The sequence below is a fragment of the Electrophorus electricus genome, chromosome 17, assembly GCF_041902795.1.
Source record: "Electrophorus electricus isolate QZ-2024a chromosome 17, ASM4190279v1, whole genome shotgun sequence".
Classification (NCBI taxonomy): Eukaryota; Metazoa; Chordata; class Actinopteri; order Gymnotiformes; family Gymnotidae; genus Electrophorus; species Electrophorus electricus.
Window position 1 is genome coordinate 18505001 of NC_137513.1, and position 27741 is coordinate 18532741.

The following is a 27741-nucleotide window of genomic DNA, read 5'->3' on the forward strand; positions in this document are numbered from 1 at the left end:
ACTGTAGCACCAATGAATAATAATGATAATAATAATAATATAATAATATAATGTAATGTTACTGTAGCACCAATGAATAATAATAATAATAATAATATAATGTGATGTTACTGTAGCACCAATGAATAATGATAATAACAATAATAATGATAATAATAATAATAATAATATAATGTGATGTTACTGTAGCACCAATGAATAATGATAATAACAATAATAATGATAATAATAATAATAATAATATAATGTGATGTTACTGTAGCCCCAATGAATAATAATAATAATAATAATAATAATAATAATAATAATAATAATAATAATACTAATAATTGGCATCTAGCATTCCCACTAACATCCACCCTGACAGCTGGAGAGTGAAAAACAAAAGGAAGTGACTGTGACCAGAATTAATGATTCTTCCATAACTGTAGTTAACTGTTTAATAACAGTTAACATTCTGAATTACAGTTGAAGGAAATTCTGCTGAAACAGAAAATCTGACCATCTATTAATGGTAAATACTACTACTGCAGAATTTCAGATACAAACTCTGTGAAGTCTTGCCCAGCGGAGACCATCATGATACGTGTAAGTGAACCTCCTGACCATGAGCTGCGGGGTCAAGATTTAAAAGGAATGCATTTATTTATTCTCCTTTTCTGATGAGGTAATTGTAGAGATCATATCTGTGCTGTCTGTGATGCTGTATGACTGAACTGGCCACATTCATCAACTCAGTCAGAAATACTAATATTGCTAACCAGGAATGCAGATGACATGGTGCTAAATAATTACTACTGATATTAGCATCCATTTATTTACAAACATGCTACAATGTTTAGTTCCCATTATCTTTTAACTGAGCTGCATGGAGACAACACAGCAGGAACTCCACCCAGCCTCATCTCCAACCACCTGGACTCCATTATTCACCAACACGCAGGCATGTTCACGCTGAATCACTTTCCCCTGGCCCTGTGGAGACTAACAGCCCAACCAATGCAGACGTATCTATCCTCCTCGCGGGACGACGGGACCATGACCACAGGACTCACCGATCGCTGTGCTGAGGTAGGACACCTGCTCCGTCTCCTTTCCATCATTGTACACAGCCAGATGCCAGATGCCTGAGTCCATGTACTGGATGAAGCCCGTTGCATGGCTGCTGAGGGGCACGAGACTCCGCGGTTGGGGCAGGGCTGGCATGCCCTCCACACCTGGAAAACCCTGAGCCAAGAGCCTCCGGCCATCCAATAGTTCCACAAAGTCAAACTGGAGGCAGAGCAGACAATGTGGGGAAAGAGTGAAGAAAAAGTGACGACAAAGCAGAGACAGAGTGGAGACGGAGAAACTGCAGTCAGGCTTTATGTTGACATATAAATCACATGAGCAAACAGGCAGACACTTTGGTATTGTACTGACATCAAAAAAACAAACTGATTATCAAACAGTTAAAAACATGATTCACAAAATTTTTGCCCCAAGAAGAATCTAGGCCATGGATTAAATCCCAGTAATCTGACACTATAGCAATGACACACACCAGTGCGTTGAGGTTGAGGTGCTCAGTGTTCAGCACTGATATGAGGTGTGTGTTTGGATCAGACACCTCACGCTCAGTCTCTGTACATGGCCAATAGTGCACACCACAAAATAAAACACATTTCCCATGCTGTCCTCCACCCCTACACACCCACCCATATTCTCCTCCACCCCCATACACCCACCCGTGCTGTCCTCCACCCCTACACACCCACCACAGACTTTGTGTGTTTGCCCAACGCACCTGTGTGTGAGATGGTGGAAGACCTCTCCTTCCATAGATCCCAACCAAGGCATCTTTACTAAGGGACACGTTGAATTTCAGGTACATCGGGTGGTCGATGAAGACCTGTGACCTCCAGAAGATTCCGGGTGGAATCTGTTGTGTGACCTTACGACCTATGTCTACCTCACCCATCTCTATGAAGCTGTCCTCTGGGAACAGGCCATCCGGTTTGCCTATGTAACAAAGCAGAAAGCAGTCAGAGACCACAGAGCGCCCAGCTCACGCTATGTCTTCAGTCATGCTGGTCACACAGGAACATTGTTCCGCCACAGGCTGGCCGTGTACATGTAAGGACTTGTTCTGCACGAGAGGAGAGTGTGTTTGCACCTGGGCCCAGTTTTCTTCACTCGACCCCATGGAATTGGCAACATCTGCTGGCCCTGTACATGAGCCAAGTTCTGCAACTCAGTGACGCTGAATACCAACATGCCTGCAAACAGAACCCTGAGGACATTTATGCAGGCATTGCCATGGGCAGCCTCGCCCACCACGGCAGATGGCAGTTCCTCAAAAGGGTCCATCATCTGCAGTGTGTTAGATCTGGAGAGACAAGCCACACTCTCCTGCCTCCCAATTTACTGCCACTGGATACAGCGCCAACACATCAGACCCAATTACTGGTCCAATCACACCAGGCAGACGGCGCATCTACCAGCACAAGAGCATCAAAACCATCACAAAACCTGTTGAAACGTGACAATGTCACAGATCTCTCCCATACAGACAGACCAAGGCAGGTCTCTCCCATACTGACTGACTGAGGCAGGTCTCTCCCATACAGACAGACCGAGGCAGGTCTCTCCTACACTGACAGACTGAGGCAGGTCTCTCCCACACAGACAGACTGAAGAAGAGAAAACTTACCCCACTGTGCCCCTCACTGGTTCTACCATGGGGGTTAGTGCGTGTGTGCCCCTCATTGGCTCTACCATGCGGGTTAGCATGTGTGTGCCACTCACTGGCTCTACCACGGGGGTTAGCGTGGGCTTTCTACCTCTGCCAACCAAACTTGACTCTAGTTTGTAAAATGAAAGGAAGGCGTGACTTCTTTGGATGGGACACAAGTTCTAATCCCCCTTGAGCCTGGGAAGCCCACTCCCTAAAGCAGGGCCATCCCTCTCTCCATGAAGGAAGAAAAGTCTGCCACTTCTCACACATCTTTCATTGGATTACAATGCAGACCTCACAGTGAACTGCCAAGACTGGGCACAGCATGGAGAAGAATGATAAATAATCCTGGATCTGCATAAGACTGAAATATCAGAACTAAGACGTTAGAACTTGGGCCAATCATGAGCTGTGTCAGTGCAAATCTGGAAAGACATTAGTTGGAAATTTTTTGGAATGTGTCAGAGAATTCAGGCCAAAGGGACATTAGATTATAATCCTAAATCTTGTGGGGAGAAGTTTGCTAGTTAAAGTATTTCTCTAGACCTTCATTTTGGAAATCTTTGGGGGGTTATTTTCAAGAAAAAGGGTCCCCATCACTGTCCTATGTTCCTTTTATTATCCAGGTATCTAGAACCAAAAATAAATGAATGAGCATATGACTATATCCATTACAACATCAGAGAGGGAACAGTCTGGAGTGTTCACCAAAAATGGCTTGATCAGGAATTGATTTCAAAATTACATTATTTCTGCAAAGATCCTTTTTTTTTTTTAAACCAAACATTTCTCATTGGCATACATATTTACACATACCATCATCTTTGGCAGTGCGGTCTGGGATCTGGAGGCCGGTCTTGCTGAAGGGTGGTTGGTCCAGGTCTGTGGAGAGTGCCCCCCCATGGCTACTGTCTTCAGACTGCGCAAACAGCTGCCTGTGCACGGGCTGCAGGTGCCAGTTCAACCCAAACAGGTGCATGACTGCAAGAGGACAGGAGACCTATGGGTTAGCAACCGTGAGCGTTTATTAAAGGCACAGTTCAGCCAGGCTACACTGGCTGACAATGAGGGAAAACTAGTGTTTCAGTCAGCATTATGTCACTTATAGCAATATTCAACTGAATTCTTTTGTAGACGTGTCTTCAAATGCAATTTTGTTTAAATTTTCTATCTAGGCATCTGATTTGGTGTGATTTTACCTAATCTCATTAGATTAGATTGGATTGGATTGAATTAGATTGGACTGGATTAGATTAGATTAGATCGGACTGGTTTATATTATATTAGATCAGATTATATTATATTATATTATATTATATTATATTATATTAGATTAGATTAGATTGGACTAGATTATATTACATTATATTATATTAGATTGGACTGGATTAGATTAGATTGGACTGGATTATATTATATTATATTGGACTGAATTGGATTAGATTAGATTAGATATCCAGTCAACAGTGCCCTGTGGTCAAAAACTAACCGCTAATGAAGAGTTGTTGGAGAGCTAACAAACTGTGCATGGCAAATTATCAGATGTTTAAAAAAAATTAAGGTTTGTAATTGAATAGGTAGTGAGTGCAGAATAATATAATTAAAATGTGGGATTAATTATCCACGTCCATTAGTAGGTAAGAGTGGCGGTAACACGTATTTCAGATGGGATTCCTTATGATCTTTGGTGTGCTTAATTCTCAGTGTCTGTGTATCACATTTTGAGGGTTAGTGTCATGGGGCTATACAGTCAGGGTTTTGCAGGGCTTTATTTGGGGTTATGATTAGGGTTAGGGTTAGGGTTGCGTAGGGTTTAGGATTAGTGCTTTGTAAGGTTTAAAGAGTTCTGTCTAATAAGGGATATAAACAGTAAGTGAATTTCATTGATGATAAAAAAAAACAGTGTGCATGCTCAAAGAGCTGTAAATGCAACAGCCCCTTACTCCAGTGTCAAGAAAATGGTTGGAACTACCAGAATAGCCAAGAGCCTCCGGACTAAGGCTATTCTCCGCATCCCAGGGACCACACTAATAGTCCCCCTACACCCTCCCTACAGCAAGAAACACAAGGGAATGATCACGTCAGCAAGAAAGGAACAGAGGCCAGCGTGGATGTGTGAACACTAGCAGACACACGGCGCTTATATTTCACAAAGTAGACAAAAATAGTGAAGAGCTCTAGGACAAAGAAGTGCACAGACTAAGGGGGAGGAACCTGCGTGATGGATCACTACAGAGAACACGCATCACCATCTTAGCTCTGCCTTCTGCGGTCAACAACAAGAACCAAAAAGGCAGAAGGAGTTTTATTTTTGGTAAAAATAAAGAAGCAGAACCATCCTAAAGTTGGAGTGGATGTGAAGGACAGTTTGCGACACTCTGTCCTAAACGTACCTTTCAAAGATCCTCCTTATTTTTCATTCATGAACATAAACTGGCTCCAGTTCAGCCACACCTCCCGTTCCTGCTCCGCTCAGACCACGTGGGGAGAATTCTGCTGCTAAATCAGTTTTATTTCTTCTGCTCTGCAGTAAATATCTCATCCTGATGAAGGTCTAACCAGATGATTTATTCTACTGTCATTTCATTCAAAGAAAAGAAATGCACAACTGTGAACATTCTGAAATCCCAGAATCAATCTTGATTTGTGTGTGGCTGGCAACTTAAACTATTATGTTCTGCTGTTCCAAAGATGGAAGAGTTCACCAAGCCATCAGAGGAGCACTCTGCCCCAGCTACACACTGCAAAAACCAGCACAAAAACCAACCAAAGGGTTGGATTCTTATTACTTACTATGAAATGACCACTAGAAATAAAAACAGATTTTTAAAAAAAGCTTGTGTGAATGAACATGTCAGTAAATATTGGGGAAGTAAAGGAATTTTTACATTTTCTCAAGCGCTCAAGGAAGCATTGACTTGCCAAAGTTCTCCTTCCGAGGACCGACTTCTGCTGGCACTAGGGACATTCTTCTACACACGTGGCCTGCTATAGGTCATACCCAACGCACTGTGACTATTTCATATCAACAATCTCCACACAAGATGTCTGTGGAATTACAGACAAGAAGCTGAGAAATTTAGACTAAATCCAAGTCTTCTGGTTCATAACAGCTCTAGACAGATAATGGCTCATTAATAATAATAATGCTTCATTAATATTTCATGCAGTGATTTTATAGTTTATAGTTTTATATTTGTGACCTGCTAATGCTACATGTTAGACATGGATGTGTGAAGACAAACTGAATAGTCACGCCTACCTCTGTGATTTATACCAACATTCCTTATCCTATGTGTCATAATATTACACAGGTCCTAACATTACAGACGTAGTAAACGTTCCTTAGGTATATGTTCGGAAAGCTAATTCCATCTGATTAATACTTAAAAATACATAATTAATAAAGATGATGCCTATCTCTGAATTTATATATTTTTTGATGAATTGTGGGTTGGAATCCTGATCAGGGTGTCTCCAGCGTGGTCCTTTAGGTAAGACCCTTAATGCTGCCTACCTCATTAACAATGAGAGTTCAAAATAAGAGTCCCACCCGCACGGACATCGCCCGGGTTAACGAGGTCCGTGTCAGATGCTGGGGGACCAGGACAATCTGGTGAAATGCGGACTACTGGAACAAATACAAGACCCTCATGGACGAGAGAGAAGATCAGAGGACTGTTGGAATGTTACTACACCAGTAACCCCAGTGTGAGAGCTGTTATCACAACCTGAGATCATCAAGGTACAGCACACATGCTACGGCAAGGGGGAGCCAGGAGGAAAGGTCAGAGGGGAGATACCATCATCATCCTCACACCTTGAACTCGACACCCAAGACCCAATGAGTCCATGCACCAAGATCAACACCAGTGCTGCTAACCTGAGACTGAAGGTCATGGCAAAGCTGAACAGACCAAGACCAAGTGAAGAACCTGAAATGTCTGCTGGAAAATGTGAATGCAGCACTATATATATATATATATATATATATATATATATATATATATATACATACATACACACACACACACACACACACACACACACACACACACACACACACACACAACAGCTCCTGTGAACACACAGGAGAGTGTTTCAGAGGATCTTTAACCTTCCGTGAATGTGCTGTAGGCAGGGAGGATCTGGTGCTAACACAGTGTCATTAATAATGAATCCAAATGACAGACGCTTCACTGAGCTGAGACGGATCAGCGGCAGTTCTGTTTACCGAGTAGGAGCTTTCCCACACTTCCCTTCTGCTTCCAAAGAAAAACAAAGAATTTGCACAACTGGCCTCATTGGGTCCTTGCTATGATAGGCACACTGCCTTCTCCAGACGCTGTAAAAGCCCTGGTCCCTGAGTCTGGGTAGCGAGGGGCTTGCGGTGGCACCAGTCTCAGCCTCAAACTGGGAGCTGCACTGACAGACTGAGGACCAAACTAGCGGTGATGAGGAGAAATGCGCAGCTCTCTGCCCACTGCTCACTCGTCAATTAATTACAATCATATTAGACAGCTCCACGCGGCTTACTCACGCCGCTCACGCTGCTAGAACGTCTGGCTCAGCAGTGATGGGGCCCTTTCATGGCGTCCGCCGGAGGCAGGATCTGCTTCGCTCTGGCTTACTGAATCAATAGCTATTTGGAAAATTGCTGAGCACATTTCACTGACTGCGTTCCAACAGATTTTGGCATTCCTGCGACGAGCCCGGATTTCTGAGCTCCCTTTTCATGGAAGTAAACATGGGGTAGAAAAAAGAAGTCAAGCCTGTCTTGTGAGAGCAGAAACGAAAATGATCAGGCATGTGTGTACAGCAGGAACAGCTGAGGGCAGAGGAGCACAAACCCTTCACACACGGCAGGATTTGTCAGTCTTGGCTACTGCAAGACTTTTCATTCTAACTCTGCTTCCTGCCCTCTCCATCTCTGTTTCCCTCTTGCTCCATCTCTTTATTTCCCTACATTTCTCTCCCCCTCTATCCATTTTCACCTCCCTTCCTCTCGATTTCCCTCCATCCGTTCCTCTCCCTCTGTCTCTATTTACCTCCCCTTCTCTCATTGATTTGTAGTTCTCTGTCAACAGACAAATGCTGAGTGCCGAGTCAGCGTATGAGCGCCAGGCAGGACAATCCCATCAAAGACACTGCAAGGCTGGGTGTCATTCCAGATGTTCAGGTGCAGGCCTGTATCTGCCCTATGCAGCATGCTTGAAGACTTGAAAGCTTATGAAATGTTCCCCTGCTTCTCAGCCCAGGAACAGCCCAGGAACTTTCCTGCACTTCAGGGCTGCAGGGCAGGGTAGGGCACCCATCACCCACCCATCACCCACCAATCACCCAACCATCACCCACTCATCACCCTGTCATCACCCACTCATTAGCCTGTCATCACCCACCCATCACCCTGTTATCACCCACTCATCACTCACTCATCACCCTGTCATCACCTAACCATCACCCTGTCATCACCTAACCATCACCCTGTCATCACCCACTCATCACACACTCATCAGCCTGTCATCACCCACCCATCACCCGCCCATCACCCACCCATCACCCTGTTATCACCCACTCATCACACACTCATCAGCCTGTCATCACCCACCCATCACCCACTCATCACCCACTCATCACCCACTCATCACACACTCATCAGCCTGCCATCACCCAACCATCACCCAATCATCACTCACTCATCACCCTGTAATCACCCAACCATTACCCACTCATCACCCTGTCATCACCCACCCATCACCCACTCATCACCCTGTCATCACCCACTCATCACCCTGTCATCACCCACCCATCACCCAGTTATCATCCACCCATCACCCAGTTATCATCCACTCAACACCCACTCATCACCCTGTCATCACCCACCCATCACCTTGTCATCACCCACCCATCACCCTGTCATCACGCACCCATCACCCAGTTATCATCCACTCAACACCCACTCATCATCCTATCACCCACTCATCACACACTCATCAGCCTGTCATCACCCAACCATCACCCACTCATCACCCTGTCATCACCCACCCATCACCCTGTTATCATCCACTCATCAGCCTGTCATCACCCACCCATCACCCTGTTATCACCCTCATCACTCACTCATCACCCTGTAATCACCCAACCATTACCCACTCATCACCCTGTCATCACCCACCCATCACCCTGTCATCACCCACTCATCACACACTCATCACCCTGTCATCATCCACTCATCACCCTGTCATCACGCACCCATCACCCAGTTATCATCCACTCAACACCCACTCATCATCCTATCACCCACTCATCACACACTCATCAGCCTGTCATCACCCAACCATCACCCACTCATCACCCTGTCATCACCCACCCATCACCCTGTTATCACCCACTCATCACTCACTCATCACCCTGTAATCACCCAACCATTACCCACTCATCACCCTGTCATCACCCAACCATCACTCACTCATCACCCTGTAATCACCCAACCATTACCCACTCATCACCCTGTCATCACCCACCCATCACCCTGTTATCATCCACCCATCACCCTGTTATCACCCACTCATCACTCACTCATCACCCTGTAATCACCCAACCATTACCCACTCATCACCCTGTCATCACCCACTCATCACCGTCATCACCCACTCATCACCCTGTCATCACCCACTCATCACCCTGTCATCACGCACCCATCACCCAGTTATCATCCACCCATCACCCAGTTATCATCCACTCAACACCCACTCATCACCCTGTCATCACCCACCCATCACCCTGTCATCACCCTGTCATCACCCACCCATCACCCAGTTATCATCCACTCAACACCCACTCATCATCCTATCACACACTCATCACACACTCATCAGCCTGTCATCACCCAACCATCACCCACTCATCACCCAGTCATCATTCACTCATCACCCTGTCACCACCCACTCATCACACAACCATCACCCAGTCATCATTCACTCATCACAGAATGATTGAATATAAGCCTGCCTGTCACAAGTATATTACCATATTATCATTGATTATTCATATTCAAATAATCATATAATATGGTTATTTCCCCTTAGACACCAACGTGATGGTGTGTTGAAGGCAGCTGGTTCTAATTAGCTGTCTAATTGCTCTGACACCTCTGTAACACCCCTCACCCCTGTTACATACCCTCACCTCTCACTACATCCTCACCCCTGTTACATACCCTCACCTCTCACTACACATCCTCAGACCTGTTACATACCCTCACCTCTCACTACACATCCTCAGACCTGTTACATACCCTCACCTCCCACTACACACCCTCACACCCCTCACCCCTGTTACATATCCTCACCTCCCACTACACACCTCACACCCCTCACCCATTACATACCATCACCTCTCACTACACACCCTCACACCCCTCATCCCTGTTACATACCCTCACCTCTCACTACACACCCTCACACCCCTCATCCCTGTTACATACCCTCACCTCTCACTACACACCCTCATACCCCTCACCCCGTTACATACCCTCAACTCCCACTACACACCTCACACCCCTCACCCCGTTACATACCCTCACCTCTCACTACACACCCTCACACCCCTCACCCCTATTACATTTACATTTTACATTTACAGCATTTAGCAGACGTTCTTATCCAGAGCGACTTACAAAAGTGCTTTGTCATTTACTCATAGAATATATCCAAGTTACATAGAATATATTCAAGTTACATACCCTCACACCCCTCACCCCTGTTACATACCCTCACCTCTCACTACACACTTACCCCTGTTACATACCGTCACCTCTCGATACACACCCTCACATCCCTTACCCTGCTACATACCCTCACCTCCCACTACACACCCCTAACCCGTTACATACCCTCACCTCCCACTACACACCTCACACCCCTCACCCGTTACATACCCTCACCTCCCACTACACACCTCACACCCCTCACCCGTTACATACCTTCACCTCTCACTACACACCCTCACCCGTTACATACCCTCACCTCCCACTACACACCTCACACCCCTCACCTGTTACATACCTTCACCTCCCACTACACACCCTCACCCGTTACATACCCTCACCTCCCACTACACACCTCACACCCCTCACCCGTTACATACCTTCACCTCCCACTACACACCCTAACCCGTTACATACCTTCACCTCTCACTACACACCCCTAACCCGTTACATACCCTCACCTCTCACTACACACCCCTAACCCGCTACATACCCTCACCTCTCACTACACACCCTCACCCGTTACATACCTTCACCTCCCACTACACACCTCACACCCCTCACCCGTTACATACCCTCACCTCCCACTACACACCTCACACCCCTCACCCGCTACATACCCTCACCTCCCACTACACACCTCACACCCCTCACCCGTTACATACCTTCACCTCCCACTACACACCCTCACCCATTACATACCCTCACCTCCCACTACACACCCTCACCCGCTACATACCCTCACCTCTCACTACACACCCTCACCCGTTACATACCTTCACCTCCCACTACACACCTCACACCCCTCACCCGTTACATACCCTCACCTCCCACTACACACCTCCCACCCCTCACCCGCTACATACCCTCACCTCCCACTACACACCTCACACCCCTCACCCGTTACATACCTTCACCTCCCACTACACACCCTCACCCATTACATACCCTCACCTCCCACTACACACCCTCACCCGCTACATACCCTCACCTCCCACTACACACCCTCACCCGCTACATACCCTCACCTCCCACTACACACCCTCACACCCCTCACCCGTTACATACCCTCACCTCCCACTACACACCTCACACCCCTCACCCGCTACATACCCTCACCTCCCACTACACACCTCACACCCCTCACCCGTTACATACCTTCACCATACCCTCACCTCCCACTACACACCCTCACCCGCTACATACCCTCACCTCTCACTACACACCCTCACCCGTTACATACCTTCACCTCCCACTACACACCTCACACCCCTCACCCGTTACATACCCTCACCTCCCACTACACACCTCACACCCCTCACCCGCTACATACCCTCACCTCCCACTACACACCTCACACCCCTCACCCGTTACATACCTTCACCTCCCACTACACACCCTCACCCATTACATACCCTCACCTCCCACTACACACCCTCACCCGCTACATACCCTCACCTCCCACTACACACCCTCACCCGCTACATACCCTCACCTCCCACTACACACCCTCACCCGCTACATACCCTCACCTCTCACTACACACCCTAACCCGCTACATACCCTCACCTCCCACTACACACCCTCACCCGCTACATACCCTCACCTCCCACTACACACCCTCACCCGCTACATACCCTCACCTCCCACTACACACCCTCACCCGCTACATACCCTCACCTCTCACTACACACCCTAACCCGCTACATACCCTCACCTCTCACTACACACCCTCACCCGCTACATACCCTCACCTCTCACTACACACCCTCACCCGCTACATACCCTCACCTCTCACTACACACCCTCACCCCATTACATACCCTCACCTCCCACTACACACCCTCACCCGCTACATTCCCTCACCTCCCACTACACACCCTCACCCGTTACATACCCTCACCTCCCACTACACACCCTCACCCGCTACATACCCTCACCTCTCACTACACACCCTCACCCGCTACATACCCTCACCTCTCACTACACACCCTCACCCGCTACATACCCTCACCTCTCACTACACACCCTCACCCGTTACACACCCTCACCTCTCACTACACACCCTCACCCGCTACATACCCTCACCTCCCACTACACACCCTCACCCGCTACATACCCTCACCTCCCACTACACACCCTCACCCGCTACATACCCTCACCTCCCACTACACACCCTCACCCGCTACATACCCTCACCTCTCACTACACACCCTCACCCGCTACATACCCTCACCTCCCACTACACACCCTCACCCGCTACATACCCTCACCTCCCACTACACACCCTCACCCGCTACATACCCTCACCTCTCACTACACACCCTCACCTCGTTACATACCCTCACCTCCCACTACACACCCTCACCCGCTACATACCCTCACCTCCCACTACACACCCTCACCCGCTACATACCCTCACCTCTCACTACACACCCTCACCCGTTACATACCCTCACCTCCCACTACACACCCTCACCCGTTACATACCCTCACCTCTCACTACACACCCTCACCCCATTACATACCCTCACCTCCCACTACACACCCTCACCCGCTACATACCCTCACCTCTCACTACACACCCTCACCCGCTACATACCCTCACCTCCCACTACACACCCTCACCCGCTACATACCCTCACCTCCCACTACACACCCTCACCCGCTACATACCCTCACCTCCCACTACACACCCTCACCCGTTACATACCCTCACCTCCCACTACACACCCTCACCCGCTACATACCCTCACCTCTCACTACACACCCTCACCCGCTACATACCCTCACCTCCCACTACACACCCTCACCCGCTACATACCCTCACCTCTCACTACACACCCTCACCCGCTACATACCCTCACCTCTCACTACACACCCCTCACCCGCTACATACCCTCACCTCTCACTACACACCCTCACCCGCTACATACCCTCACCTCCCACTACACACCCTCACCCGCTACATACCCTCACCTCCCACTACACACCCTCACCCGTTACACACCCTCACCTCTCACTACACACCCTCACCCGTTATATACCCTCACCTCTCACTACACACCCTCACCCGTTACATACCTTCACCTCCCACTACACACCTCACACCCCTCACCCGTTACATACCCTCACCTCCCACTACACACCTCACACCCCTCACCCGCTACATACCCTCACCTCCCACTACACACCTCACACCCCTCACCCGTTACATACCTTCACCTCCCACTACACACCCTCACCCATTACATACCCTCACCTCCCACTACACACCCTCACCCGCTACATACCCTCACCTCTCACTACACACCCTCACCCGCTACATACCCTCACCTCCCACTACACACCCTCACCCGCTACATACCCTCACCTCTCACTACACACCCTCACCCGCTACATACCCTCACCTCCCACTACACACCCTCACCCGCTACATACCCTCACCTCCCACTACACACCCTCACCCGTTATATACCCTCACCTCTCACTACACACCCTCACCCGTTACATACCTTCACCTCCCACTACACACCTCACACCCCTCACCCGTTACATACCCTCACCTCCCACTACACACCTCACACCCCTCACCCGCTACATACCCTCACCTCCCACTACACACCTCACACCCCTCACCCGTTACATACCTTCACCTCCCACTACACACCCTCACCCATTACATACCCTCACCTCCCACTACACACCCTCACCCGCTACATACCCTCACCTCTCACTACACACCCTCACCCGCTACATACCCTCACCTCTCACTACACACCCTCACCTCTCACTACATACCCTCACCTCTCACTACACACCCTCACCCGCTACATTCCCTCACCCCATTATACCACTTCGCCCCATACACCTCCTCACACCACCCTCTTGTCTGTTAATTAAAAATAGTAAAATATCTGCTTTCAGAGAGGCAGCAGGTGGCTTTATAAAACAGTCTTGAGGAATCTTTCACTTCTGAGTGAAACTGTGAAGAATCTGTTAAGAGTGAATCATTTCTCCATACTGTCTTCATATGTGTGTGTGTGTGTGTGTGTGTGTCCATGTGAGAGAGAGTGAGACCAGTGTAATCTCACTCTATTCTTAGATTAAATGTGCACGTTTCCCCAGACTGTGGCTGCATAATATGATCACAGGAAACAGACTCATTTTCCAAAGACAATTTTAGGCCCAGTCCAGAAGAGAAAATGTTATTCTTTCCTAAATTCCAAATTCAATATACAACATGGAAAAAGCCAAATCCCACATTAGGATGAGTTAGCACAATATTATAAAATGTTCCACTGAGAAAACATCTGGCCCGCAATAACGTAAGAGTGACACGGTAAACAGGCTCACTAGAACTGTGTGGACATGGGTCTGGGGTAACCTGGGGTAACCTGGGGTAACCACTGAAACGTGAATCTGAGTGTGAGGGGGGCTCTGGATTCACCAGTAAGACCACAAAAGAGCCATGTGGGACCATGTGGGAACTCAGCAAACTGATGACCTTCTGCAAAACCATACCATGCCACTTATTAATCCACCCACACACACACACACACACACTTGTGAGTCAAAACATCTGTCAGGAGGTTTAATTGGGTTCATTAGTCAACACAGCTAGAGTTTCCAATTACAGGTCTCAATAATTAATTGCACTTCAAATTAACTATATTTTCTCATCAGCTTTTAATTAAACATGGCCCCTTGTTCCTGATTGGAATTTTCCGATTCGCAGGGTGAGCTAAGGTGTCTTCAGGGTAAGCTACATGTTTACTCGAGGGTACACGGGGAGATGAGAGAGATGGTCCTGATTTTTTGGGTTGAGTAATTACATGAAGTAATTAAGCCCCATCAGCCTGTTGGGCTCCTCGGAGCTCCTGGTGTGGTCAAAACTGAAATCACACACACTCACATCCAGGTTCAGCACGTCGGTGATGCCAAGGTCCTTCTTTCCACTGAGCAGCTGCTCATGGTCGCTAAATAGCTAGCAGCTTATTAAAAAACATTTAGACAATTCTTGAAGCCAAAAAGAAATGAATAATAACACTTTGGCACCATTTAGCCAGAGGGAGAGGGTGGAAATTCTGTTTCCCCCCCCCCCCCCACCATTCTGCTGCGATGTTAATTCTCCCTTTGTGATGGAGAAGCAAAATCTATTTCTCTCTCTGATGAGGGAGAACTGCAAGAACATACACTGCCAGATCCTCACAGATGTGATTCTCTCAGATGTGATTCTCTTAGATGTGATTCTGTCAGATGTGATTCTCTCAGATGTGCCTTCATATGTCCCCTTTGATCTTATTTCTACCCCCACTGGATAATGCATTTCAGTGCATTTTAAAACATAATCATTTATATGCTAAACAGGTACACATGTTAAAGCAAACCATACAACATTCTTTCAGAACTCTGAATGAATCACACACTTGAATTTTGATGGTAATGGAAAATTACTCACAATTACAGACTCATATATTCTCACATACTTATTCACTCACATACGCCTATACTCGTATATAAATACATACTTAAATCTTGTCAAATGTAAGGAACGTGACACTTCACATGGGAGAATATGCAAAACATCACACTGCATAACATTTACAACCAGACACAGAGGGCACAAGAAGACTGAGGTGAGATCACCAACACTGCCTGCCCACAATCACACCAGAGTGCAGCTTTATGTAAAACCAACTTCAAACATCAGTTAAAGACTAAATATCCAAACTGGTATGGGATGGGGCTATATTTCAAAATCTGAAAGAAGGCTATAAAAGAAACTAAAATACATTCATCATAAGGAAGAAGACGAAATACATTTCGCATAAAGTTCTTCAACTGTTCAGACTAACTGTGAGTGTGTTCAGGTGCAAACTGTGTGAGTGTGTGCAGGTGCAGGTGTGTTCAAGTGCAGACTAACTGTGAGAATGTGTTCAGGTGCAGACTATGTGAGTGTGTTCAGCTGCAGACTGTGTGAGTGTGTGTTCAGGTGCGGATGTGTTCAGTTGCAGACTGTGTGAGTGAGTGTTGAGGTGCCGACGGTGTGAGTGTGTTCAGGTGCAGGTGTGTTCAGGTGCAGACTGTGTGAGTGTGTTCAGGTGCAGGTGTGTTCAGGTGCAGACTGTGTGGATGTGTTTAATTGCAGACTGTGAGTGAGTGTTCAGGTGCAGACTGTGTGGATGTGTTCAGGTGCAGGTGTGTTCAGGTGCAGACTGTGTGGATGTGTTCAGTTGCAGACTGTGTGAGTGAGTGTTCAGGTGCAGACCGTGTGAGTGTGTGTGTTCAGGTGCAGGTGTGTTCAGGTGCAGACTGTGTGAGTGTGTGTGTTCAGGTACAGGTGTGTTCAGGTGCAGACTGTGTGTGTGTTCAGGTGCAGGTGTGTTCAGGTGCAGACTGTGTGAGTGTGTTCAGGTGCAGATGTGTTCAGGTGCAGACTGTGTGAGTGTTCAGGTGCAGGTGTGTTCAGGTGCAGACTGTGTGAGTGTGTTCAGGTGCAGATGTGTTCAGGTGCAGACTGTGTGAGTGTGTGTTCAGGTACAGGTGTGTTCAGGTGCAGACTGTGTGAGTGTGTGTTCAGGTGCAGACTGTGTGAGTGTGTGTTCAGGTGCAGACTGTGTGAGTGTGTGTGTTCAGGTGCAGGTGTGTTCAGGTGCAGACTGTGCGAGTGTGTGTGTTCAGGTGCAGGTGTGTTCAGGTGCAGACTGTGTGAGTGTGTGTGTTCAGGTGCAGACTGTGTGAGTGTGTGTTCAGGTGCAGCCTCACCTATGAAGTACAGCAGCAGCAGCAGCAGGCTGACGGAGACAACAATGGCACTGAGGGCAGCACAGCGCCAGCTGCAGTGCTTGGAGTTCTTCTTCAGGCTGAACGCAGGCCGGGCGAAGGCGGTGCGAGGCAGGGGGCGGGGCGGGGGGGAATACACGGTGCTGGAGGTCAGAGGGTAAGCAGGCGATGTGGTGCAGTACAGCGGTGACGATGCTCCAGGCTTGAAAAGAAAGTGTCTGCAAAAGTGTAAGAACAGGGTACTGTACAAGCTCATCAAGAAGAGAGACAGAGAGACTCAGAACAACACCCTGGAGAAAGACACTTCCCCCCGTGCTAAAACTGCAGAACACAAGGACTTCAACCCTTTGCATGTGGTCAGTAAAGTTGTCAGTAAGGACTGTTGCCATAGTCACCTGCACCAGGGAACTTCCCTGCCACCATGGTTTGTTGTACTAAAAATGTGAATCGATACAGAATGTAATTTACAACAGGAGTGACCAGCGGATCCTTGTTAATATGGCGCTGGGTGGTGAGAGTGTGTGTCAGCAGTGCCACGGGGCTGTGGGGCTTGTACATACAGCAGGACATGTGGTACAGGCGCATTACATGTCCCCAAACAACAAGATATTCTCTGTTTACAGAACATGTGAGCTAGAGAAAGAGACAGGGCCTGTTTACAGTCCCTGAACCTAGAGGAGCCACTAGCTACTGCTGACTGTCACTCAGACTGCTTTACTGACCACAGATGGTTTACATACGAATGTGTGTGCAACAGGATTTCACGATACACAGTGACCACGAGCCTAAAGATCAACTGGAAGTGTCCTTGCTGTGAAGGACCATGGTCAGTTCTCTTCTGAAACTTATGATGGATGCAAGATGACCCAAAAATGTTTCAATGGTTTGGCATGAACATGCAAAATACATTTACACTGAAATTAAACACTGTTAACTTTATTTACACGGAAACTGAAGTTTTACACATAAAAGTTAAAGTGCGGAGCGGCCACCCAGGAGAGTTCCCCCTGCTGCACGGCAAAGCAGACTGTATTAATCGTGGTGACCGCGGCACAGAACATGCAACATACCCGTCTGTGTAAGCATCGTCACGGCGACCTGTGGCCAGTATGTCCATCTCTATAATGTTGTCCTGTAAAGTCCCTAGGAATGTCTGCTGTGCTATGCTTCTACACACAGGTGGAGAGATGGACAGGTGGAGTGAGAGTGAGACGCATGCATGCAGGGAGATGGAGAAATCCACACACACAAACAAGAAGCAAAATCAAGCCCCTTATGTAACTAAACTACTGTTGAGGGATATTGGTGTCCCAGTCAAAAGATTCCCACCCTCTTCCCCCTGTCTTTGCCCAAACAGTGGTTCCACCCCGAGCTTGTACCTGGTGTTGTATGAGCCTTGCCCTTCTCTGCAAGAGCCCTGCTTCTCTCTGATAAACATTAGAGTATTCAGGCTCCTTTGTAGTTGTGGTTAGAAGAAAACAAGGTGTCATGTTACCATCCAACCCTTATGCAGTTCTGCAAGTGTGAGCACTTGCTATGGTTAACACACAACATTTTTCATTAAGATAATAAGCAGGTACATAAATAACTAAATCACATATTATGCTGACAGAATTCCCAATAGAAAACACCATGTCCCATTTTCACATTGTGTTTTTGAAGTAATAAATAGTCTAAGAAGTAGCGGGTTATTAACATTCAGGAGCAGAACTTTCTCCACTCAGTCAGTGGAGCTCTTGTGCTCAGCGCTGCCGTGGCAGTGTGTCCGAGCGCACAGTTCCATAAGGGACAAAGATAGCAGAAAAATCAACCATCAGCACAGCGAGGACAGGACCCACACTTCCAGTTCAACAAGACAACAGCCTCCGTTCTCCCTCCGTGCCCATCCTGGGCTTCTCTGCTCACCGCCTCTCACACTCACACTTGTCGGCTGGTGTGTTTGGGCTGTGAGATTTGGAAAACTCTTGGCCATCTCTTGCTGAATGAGCGAGAGGAACACACCAGGCCAGCTGTGCCAGTGCTACCAGGGGGTGGGATCATTATAAAGACCATTAAGGCCCAACAACTCGCCACATTACCAGTCCTTGTGGGCTTTCATAATGGTTCCAGTTAGTGTCAAAGGACTTCAGATAATTGATGGTTCTTGCATGGACAAAGAGGCCGCTGATTTATTTGCTTTCTGACGTTTCCTTTCCTCCTGCATGCAGGCTAGCAGGACCATCTGTTCCCGTTCCTCTGGGAATACCTGTGACAGATCCAACTTTGGGAAAAACCACGGTGCTTAATCAGTCATTATGTTGCTAAGTGTCCCTCTGCAAACTGAAATTAACATTAATTTTCCTGCTGAATGGACAGCCACACAGCAGTGATAACAGTGGTGTTGAGGAGGGTGGAGAGCACCAACACTGCTGAACACGAGTGCAGGTCCACTAACACACATACAGGACCTCCTAATGACCAGTCTAAAGAGGGTCCAACAGTAATGGGGCAGGCTGCCTCCATCAAACTACTCAAATGAGAAGACTTCAGCCTAATCTACATAACATCAAACAACGAAAGCTAGTGGAGAACTGTTAGCGTGTGCCCTTAACAAAAAGAGAACTTTTAATCATAAAGAACAACACTTTAGCATTTAATCAACACTAGCATTATTTGGATGGAGAACCTCCTTTAACATGGATTCGTTGTTTAAATGGACCTCAGATGAACAGGATGTGCTGTTTCTGGGAGTTTACAGGTCCTCAGGGGTCAGAGTGAAATCTGAACATCAGTGTGCATCAGTTCAGCCTGATCTCGCTTAAATCGCACATGAGCAGCGTCCAGACGGACGCTGACATCAGTACACGGCATAGTGCAGCTCTACAGCACACGTGACACAGTGCAGTTCTACAGCACACGTGGCTCCACAGCACACGTGACACAGTGCAGTTCTACAGCACACGTGGCTCTACAGCAGATGTGACACAGTACAGCTCTACAGCACAACGCAGCTCTACAGAACACGTGGCACAGTGCGGCTCTACAGCATATGCAGCACACTGCAGCTCTACAGTGCAGCTCTACAGCACACGCAGCTCTACAGAACACATGGCACAGTGCGGCTCTACAGCATATGCAGCACACTGCAGCTCTACAGTGCAGCTCTACAGCACACGCAGCTCTACAGAACACGTGGCACAGTGCGGCTCTACAGCATATGCAGCACACTGCAGCTCTACAGTGCAGCTCTACAGCACACGCAGCTCTACAGAACACGTGGCACAGTGCGGCTCCACAGCATATGCAGCACACTGCAGCTCTACAGTGCAGCTCTACAGCACACGCAGCTCTACAGAACACGTGGCACAGTGCGGCTCTACAGCATATGCAGCACACTGCAGCTCTACAGTGCAGCTCTACAGCACACGCAGCTCTACAGAACACGTGGCAGTGCGGCTCTACAGCATATGCAGCACACTGCAGCTGTACAGTGCAGTTCTACAGCACACGCAGCACTTCACAGATGTTCTCCCAAAGAAGCCTCCCAAAACAGGGTGATGGAACGTAAATGAGGACTAGTGTGCAGCAGGGACAATGGTGGCATATAGCTGCCTGAGTGCAACTCTGTTATGATTATGATATGTAAGTGCATTTTCTTAGGAATAACATTCTCAGTTATTCTCAGTTTGGAAGGAAAAAAGACAATTCTGTTCTCTTGTTTTGGTTCATGATATGAATGCAGTTTGAATGCAGTTTGAATGCACAGCCCTGTGTGCAGGATATCTACTGAAAGTCATTCTGCAGTAGAGAGAGGGGTAAAGTATGTGATTTACTAATATTCTCAGACTTCCCAGCATGCAGTGCAAACATGCTGTGTGATGGACTACTATCATATCACCCATCAGTCCAACAAATCCACTTCACTAATTAGCCCAAGAGGACATTAACAAACATGCAACTAGACAATACAACAAAAACCTTGTATGACTCCACATATCAGCATATTAATTCACCCTGGTACATCCTTATATAGCACTGTGTCACCCTTATATTATAGCACTGTATTACCCTTATATAGTACTGTATCACCCTTATATAGCACTGTGTCACCCTTATATAGCTTTGTGTCACCCTTCTATAGCACTGTGTCACAATTATATTATAGCACTGTATTACCCTTATATAGTACTGTATCACCCTTATATAGCACTGTGTCACCATTATATAACACTGTGTCACCCTTATATAGCACTGTCACCCATATATAGTACTGTGTCACCCTTATGTAGCACTGTATCACCCTAATATAGCACTGTACCACCCTTGTATAGAACTATGTCGCCCTTATATAGCACTGTGTCACCCTTATATAGCACTGTCACCCTTATATAGTACTGTGTCACCCTTATATAGCACTGCCACCCTTATATAGCACTGTCACCCTTATATAGTACGATGTCGCCCTTATATAGCACTGTCACCTTTATATAGCACTGTCACCCTTATATAGCACTGCCACCCTTATATAGTACTGTGTCACCCTTATATAGCACTGTCACCCTTATATAGTACTGTGTCGCCCTTATATAGCACTGTCACCTTTATATAGCATTGCCACCCTTATATAGCACTGTCACCCTTATATAGCACTGCCACCCTTATATAGTACTGTGTCACCCTTATATAGCACTGTCACCCTTATATAGTACTGTGTCACCCTTATATAGCACTCCTTATATAGTACTGTGTCACCCTTATATAGTACTGTGTCACCCTTATATAGCACTGTCACCCTTATATAGTATGATGTCACCCTTATATAGCACTGTGTCACCCTTATATAGCACTGTGTCACCCTTATATAGCACTGTGTCACCCTTATATAGCACTGTGTCACCCTTATATAGCACTGCCACCCTTATATAGTACTGTGTCACCCTTATATAGCACTGTCACCCTTATATAGTACTGTGTCACCCTTATATAGCACTGCCACCCTTATATAGCACTGTCACCCTTATATAGCACTGTCACCTTTATATAGCACTGCCACCCTTATATAGTACTGTGTCACCCTTATATAGCACTGTCACCCTTATATAGTACTGTGTCACCCTTATATAGCATTGCCACCCTTATATAGCACTGTCACCCTTATATAGTACTGTGTCACCCTTATATAGCACTGTCACCCTTATATAGTATGATGTCGCCCTTATATAGCACTGTCACCTTTATATAGCACTGCCACCCTTATATAGCACTGTCACCCTTATATAGCGCTGCCACCCTTATATAGTACTGTGTCACCCTTATATAGCACTGTGTCACCCTTATATAGCCCTGTCACCCTTATATAGTACTATGTCACCATTATATAGCACTGTGTCACCCTTATATAGTACTATGTCACCCTTATATAGCACTGTGTCACCCTTATATAGTACTATGTCACCCTTATATAGCACTGTGTCACCCTTGTATATTACTATTTCATCCTTATATAGCACTGTGTCACCCTTATATAGCCCTGTCACCCTTATATAGTACTATGTCACCATTATATAGCACTGTGTCACCCTTATATAGCACTGTCACCCTTATATAGTACTATGTCACCCTTATATAGCACTGTGTCACCCTTGTATATTACTATTTCACCCTTATATACCACTGTGTCACCCTTATATAGCACTGTCACCCTTATATAGTACTGTGTCACCCTTATATAGCACTGTCACCTTTATATAGCACTGCCACCCTTATATAGCACTGTCACCCTTATATAGTACTGTGTCACCCTTATGTAGCACTGTCACCCTTATATAGTATGATGTCGCCCTTATATAGCACTGTCACCTTTATATAGCACTGCCACCCTTATATAGCACTGTCACCCTTATATAGCGCTGCCACCCTTATATAGTACTGTGTCACCCTTATATAGCACTGTGTCACCCTTATGTAGCACTGTCACCCTTATATAGTACTATGTCACCCTTATATAGCACCGTGTCACCCTTATATAGCACTGATACTAGGATAATAAGACACCATGAGCTGAGTGTTGTAACACCAGTAAAAGTCTTGGCCAACCTGGTCTCCAGAGGAATGTTACTGTTGAGGAGCCAGTTGTCCTGGGCACTGCCAGAGTCCTGGGTGCTGGAGGGCCCCTCGGGGGCGGCAGTGCTGTCGGTGGTGGTGGGGCTGGCATTGCTGCGTGGGGCGTAGCTCTCGGTGGGAGCAGGGCTGGCATTGCTGCGTGGGGCATAGCTGTCAGTGGGGGCAGGGCTGGAGCTGCTGCGTGGGGCGTAGCTGCAGTGACTGAGCGAGCCCAGCGAGGTGAGGTGCTGGTGGTTAGGTGAGTGGGAGTGTGGTAGCGGGAGGGGTGGTGTGCGAGTCCTGGAGTGGTTCTGAAAAGAGCCGTCTAAGAAAGGGAGAGAAAGGGAGACAGAGCATTCGTCTAATTAATACACTAAACACCTGAAAGCTTGGAAAATTCATCTGTAGTGCAGCTAGTCTGCTAGACTGGGGGGGATACTGTGTAATGTTATCAAGCTGGCTTACTTCGTCAAAATGTTAAACAATGGTTCCATAATCCACTGACTATAATAAACCTGTTATTGTCAGAGAGAAGTATCTTTACTGCAAGACAAAATATTGGGGCTGGTGTTGGGTTCAAGCTGCCTTGGTCACACACACACAGATTCTTCTAGCAACTGAAGCTTCACATATAATATTAGCTATCTATGCTGCTGAAGATATGTTATCAACAGGTTGAATGACAACATGTTTGAAATTCAGCTGTCAGGAAGAGCTGCTCTGTTAGGAAGTGTTTTCCTATGAAGTCTTCTGTTCTCCAGGTCAGTCTCTGCCAGCTTTGCAGTCTTTGTAATGTTTACTTCTGCTGTCACTTCATGTCCTGGGATTTGGAGGCTATCTAGCACTGGACAGCGCAGCCAGAGATTAAAAAAAAAACCTGGGAAAACGGACCCACTAATGAATCGATAATCTCGGAATGCATGATGTGTGCTGAAAGACCTGATCAAACCCAAAAGAAAGAACAGAAAACACTTTCCAAACAAAGACTATGAGATGTAGCACTACAGTGGCCTGCTACATATATGGACTGTCTATAACAAAAACAGTAAAGTGTTCCCAAAGACACTTGTTTCCCATTTACTGCTTAATGGTGCATCGCAAAACTCTAAAAGTCATGGATATATAACTAATAGTGCAACTCTCTGTTATTTTTTGTTTCTTGACTGAATCCTATAAACCTTTTTATAAAAGTTAAGAAAAGTTAAAAGAAAAGTTAACCACATAACATCCTGGCAGTAACGGATTCACAGTCAGTGCAGTTATTGGTTACTAGAGAACTCAATACACCAGTTTCCTTCCTCTGCACCACAGTCATAAATACTGAAGCACACAAATGATTTTACAATACTACGCTAGAGGGAAAGAGAGATTTTTTTTTGTTCTGAGATATGTGCAAGTGTGTTTGCGCATCATTTGTAAAGAGTCATTACAGGAAGTGCCACTGATACAGACCCAGTTGCTTATTTAACTCCAGACGAATAACTGTATGGTTGGTTAGGGCATGCTGACAGAGCTGACAGATGGATGTAGCTACACTCACGGTCTCACAGTCCCACACTAGCCATTACTCAGAGCCTGGTGCCTCTGTGGAGAAGCTGACGATGACCCTGATGAAGGTAGGATCAAACCAGAAAGAGCGCAGTGGAGGAGAACGTTAATACCTCCCCCTGCTTCACGCGACAAGACAACTGCACTTCGTTTGAAAATACAAACACAGACATGAGTCTTACCAAGTCGTCTACTGTAGCTCAGCTCTCTGTCTGTCAGCTGCTCAGCCTGGGCTACATAGTGACTTCTCTTATATTTGTCTTTGTAAGGGATGCAGCAGGTAGTTTGGCACCGAGAGAAAATATTTAGGGCCTTTACTGAAAATGTTTACCATAATCTATAATACAGGTGATGTATGTAATAATGTCAATATCTTAATCAGTCTCATATCGATTAAGTAATGAGTAAGGCATCAAATTCCCACTTTAGGGTTCAAATATAGGGTGTGTCTTCTTCGCTGTTTCTTCACACTAACCCATTCTGCTCGTCTGGCTGTGCTTTCCAAACGCGTCTGCCCTTGCGCAGGGCTCCTGGACCCTGAGAACATCACATTGCAGACAAAAACAGCTGAGGCAGCTCCTAAGAGTGGGAGCTTCGTTTTCAGTGAAAAGCACAAAAGGCACTCGAGTCCTTGAGACAATGAGCATCACAACAACAGAATCAATGATTCAGCAAGAATGAATCAGCCACAATGTAAAGGCACCTGAAACACATGGAAGAGACCAAATCGATTGACTTAGCACAAAATACAGCTGCAGGAGAGCCTGAATGTGCACACCAGTCCCACACCGTCACCAGATCACAGCCCCGCACGATGGAAACTGAAGTCTTGAAATCTTCAGATAGAAAGATCCAAATTGATATGATGCTAAGTTGTATTTAATTACAAGACAGTAAATGTGCAATTAGCTACAATCCAAAGAACCATCATATTTTTTAAAAGTCACATCACAAACTTTCAGTCCTGATTTAAAGATAGTTTGGTTTAAAACTCTGCAACTGGTGTAAAATGTTCAAACCAGCAACTTCAGCAACATAATTATCAAGGCCGTGAAGGAAGTTGAGCATGACTTTGCTCTGGGCTTGACGTGTGCCTCTGATTGGCTCTTCTGCTACCCACTGGTCATGTTTCAGAAGAAAAGCTGGCCTCTGCTCCCAGCGTAGGGCCACAGGCCTCAGAGCCATTAGAGCGCTCTGAACACCCTCTCCAAGGAAAATCAGGTTGCTTCAACAGGCAGTGTTACGTAACCACTGGCTGGCACAAACCCATCAAAACTGGGATTTGGGATATGAATGATTGATGTAGAGTGAGTCAAGCATTCAAACATAAGTTTTGAATATACATACATTTTTTACATTTTGCAACTGATAATACAGGTGGGGAAAAAAAGTTACACTCAACTCCACTGTCCTCTGTCCATAGCTACAAATAGAGTGTATCAACTTCAAGCTCAAAGATAACAACCTGCACCAATGATGGTCACACCTGACAAGTAAAAGTGACACCCAATCAAACCGCTGAGTTGTGAGACATTTGATACAGAATTAATCAAAACACTGTCACCATCCAGACGGATCATTAAACGTGTCTACTGTCGCAGCCGCTTCAGCTGTGAACAAGGACAGTGACCTCCAGCTCTGCAGTCTGATGTCCTACCCTCACACTAAGCTCAGGTCTTTTTCCCTGACTTAACAACACAGTTGTAAAATGTTTTGTGTTGTAATACAATGGCAAATATCAGGATTTGTGAGCTGGATGCAAGACGACAAGCTCCCGAGGGAAAACCGCTCTCTTTAGTGTGGCTTCAGGACTTGGGAGCGCCACACCCCAGTTTCCCTTCTGTTCACTACTCAAGGTGTTAGGAGAGGCAAGACAGCCACATGGGGAACCAAGCTGGTGCTCTTCTCAGGGCTCGTGTGAAGGCTAGCAGGCCCAGGGGATTGTGGTCTTCTCAGAGCTTGTGTGAAGGTTAGCAGGCCCAGGGCTCGTGTGAAGGATAGCAGGTTTGGGCAACACAGGATCTACCGCACTCACACCAGTCTGTTACCACACCAACAAACCAACAAAAAAAGATCTCACTGTCTTGATAAAGAACCAGTAGTAGACAGACACGTGCAATGGGAGCCTCTGAAGAACATTTAAAAAAATCTAAATGAATGAGTGCTTCTTTTTTATTTAACCTTTAACATTTCTTTTTTACGTTTTCTCTCTTTGTATAGCTCATACAACACAAACCCTGCATGTTTTATTCAGCAGGCTTATAGGGTCTCCTGGAATCCCCTGCCCTCCCTACTAATATGCATCTCATAGTACATGTTTCCGCAAAGGTCCTGAAGACGTATTTGATGCTGAAATGCACAGATTGCTTTGATTAGCTCTTTGTTATCTCCATGGCAACTTCAGAAAGGATTGTCTAAATAAAGCACATCACCACCCAAAGTTCTCTTCCAAAAGGTGACAATGCATGAGGGAGACAGTGTGCGTTGTGCCGCCACACTGCTGACGGCGAGCTGCACTGAACTAGTGAACAGCCATAATCCCTGGAGGAACATGTGAGGTAAAGGCAGTCAGAAGCTTTCCCAGCTCTGCATGGACAGATCTATGAGCAGGGTTGCCAGGTGTGACTCATCTTAGCATTTCTTTTACCACATTTTAATCTCAAAATGTCTCCTGCTGAATTTCCTTCCCGAATGACCTCGTAAGACCCTGTTGGCTTTCGTCACGTTGGCAGTGTGGATGACATCCACCAGAGTGTGACTCATCTGGAAACAGAGGCACACGATGGGCGCTTGGCTTCACCTCCACAGCCAGACAGCCGCAAAGACACGTTGTGCTAGTCCT

The 27741-nt window shown here is 46.6% G+C and overlaps 1 protein-coding gene across 12 annotated transcripts in view; it reads right to left on the reverse strand.

Moving 5' to 3' along the window:
• Positions 1 to 27741, reverse strand: part of tenm4 (teneurin transmembrane protein 4) — a 170322-nt gene that overhangs the window by 74034 nt on the left and 68547 nt on the right. For 7 of the 12 annotated variants that reach the window (XM_081699660.1, XM_081699659.1, XM_081699658.1 and 4 more), the window contains 7 exons: positions 23346 to 23676; positions 18650 to 18724; positions 18341 to 18439; positions 17253 to 17488; positions 3533 to 3697; positions 1787 to 2001; positions 1056 to 1272 (listed from right to left, as the gene is read on the reverse strand). In XM_081699660.1, coding sequence (XP_081555786.1) covers positions 1056 to 1272; positions 1787 to 2001; positions 3533 to 3697; positions 17253 to 17488; positions 18341 to 18439; positions 18650 to 18724; positions 23346 to 23676 — 1338 coding nt within the window. The remainder of the gene's footprint in view (positions 1 to 1055; positions 1273 to 1786; positions 2002 to 3532; positions 3698 to 17252; positions 17489 to 18340; positions 18440 to 18649; positions 18725 to 23345; positions 23677 to 27741) is intronic. The other 5 variants (XM_081699661.1, XM_081699663.1, XM_081699662.1 and 2 more) reach the window with 2 other exon arrangements.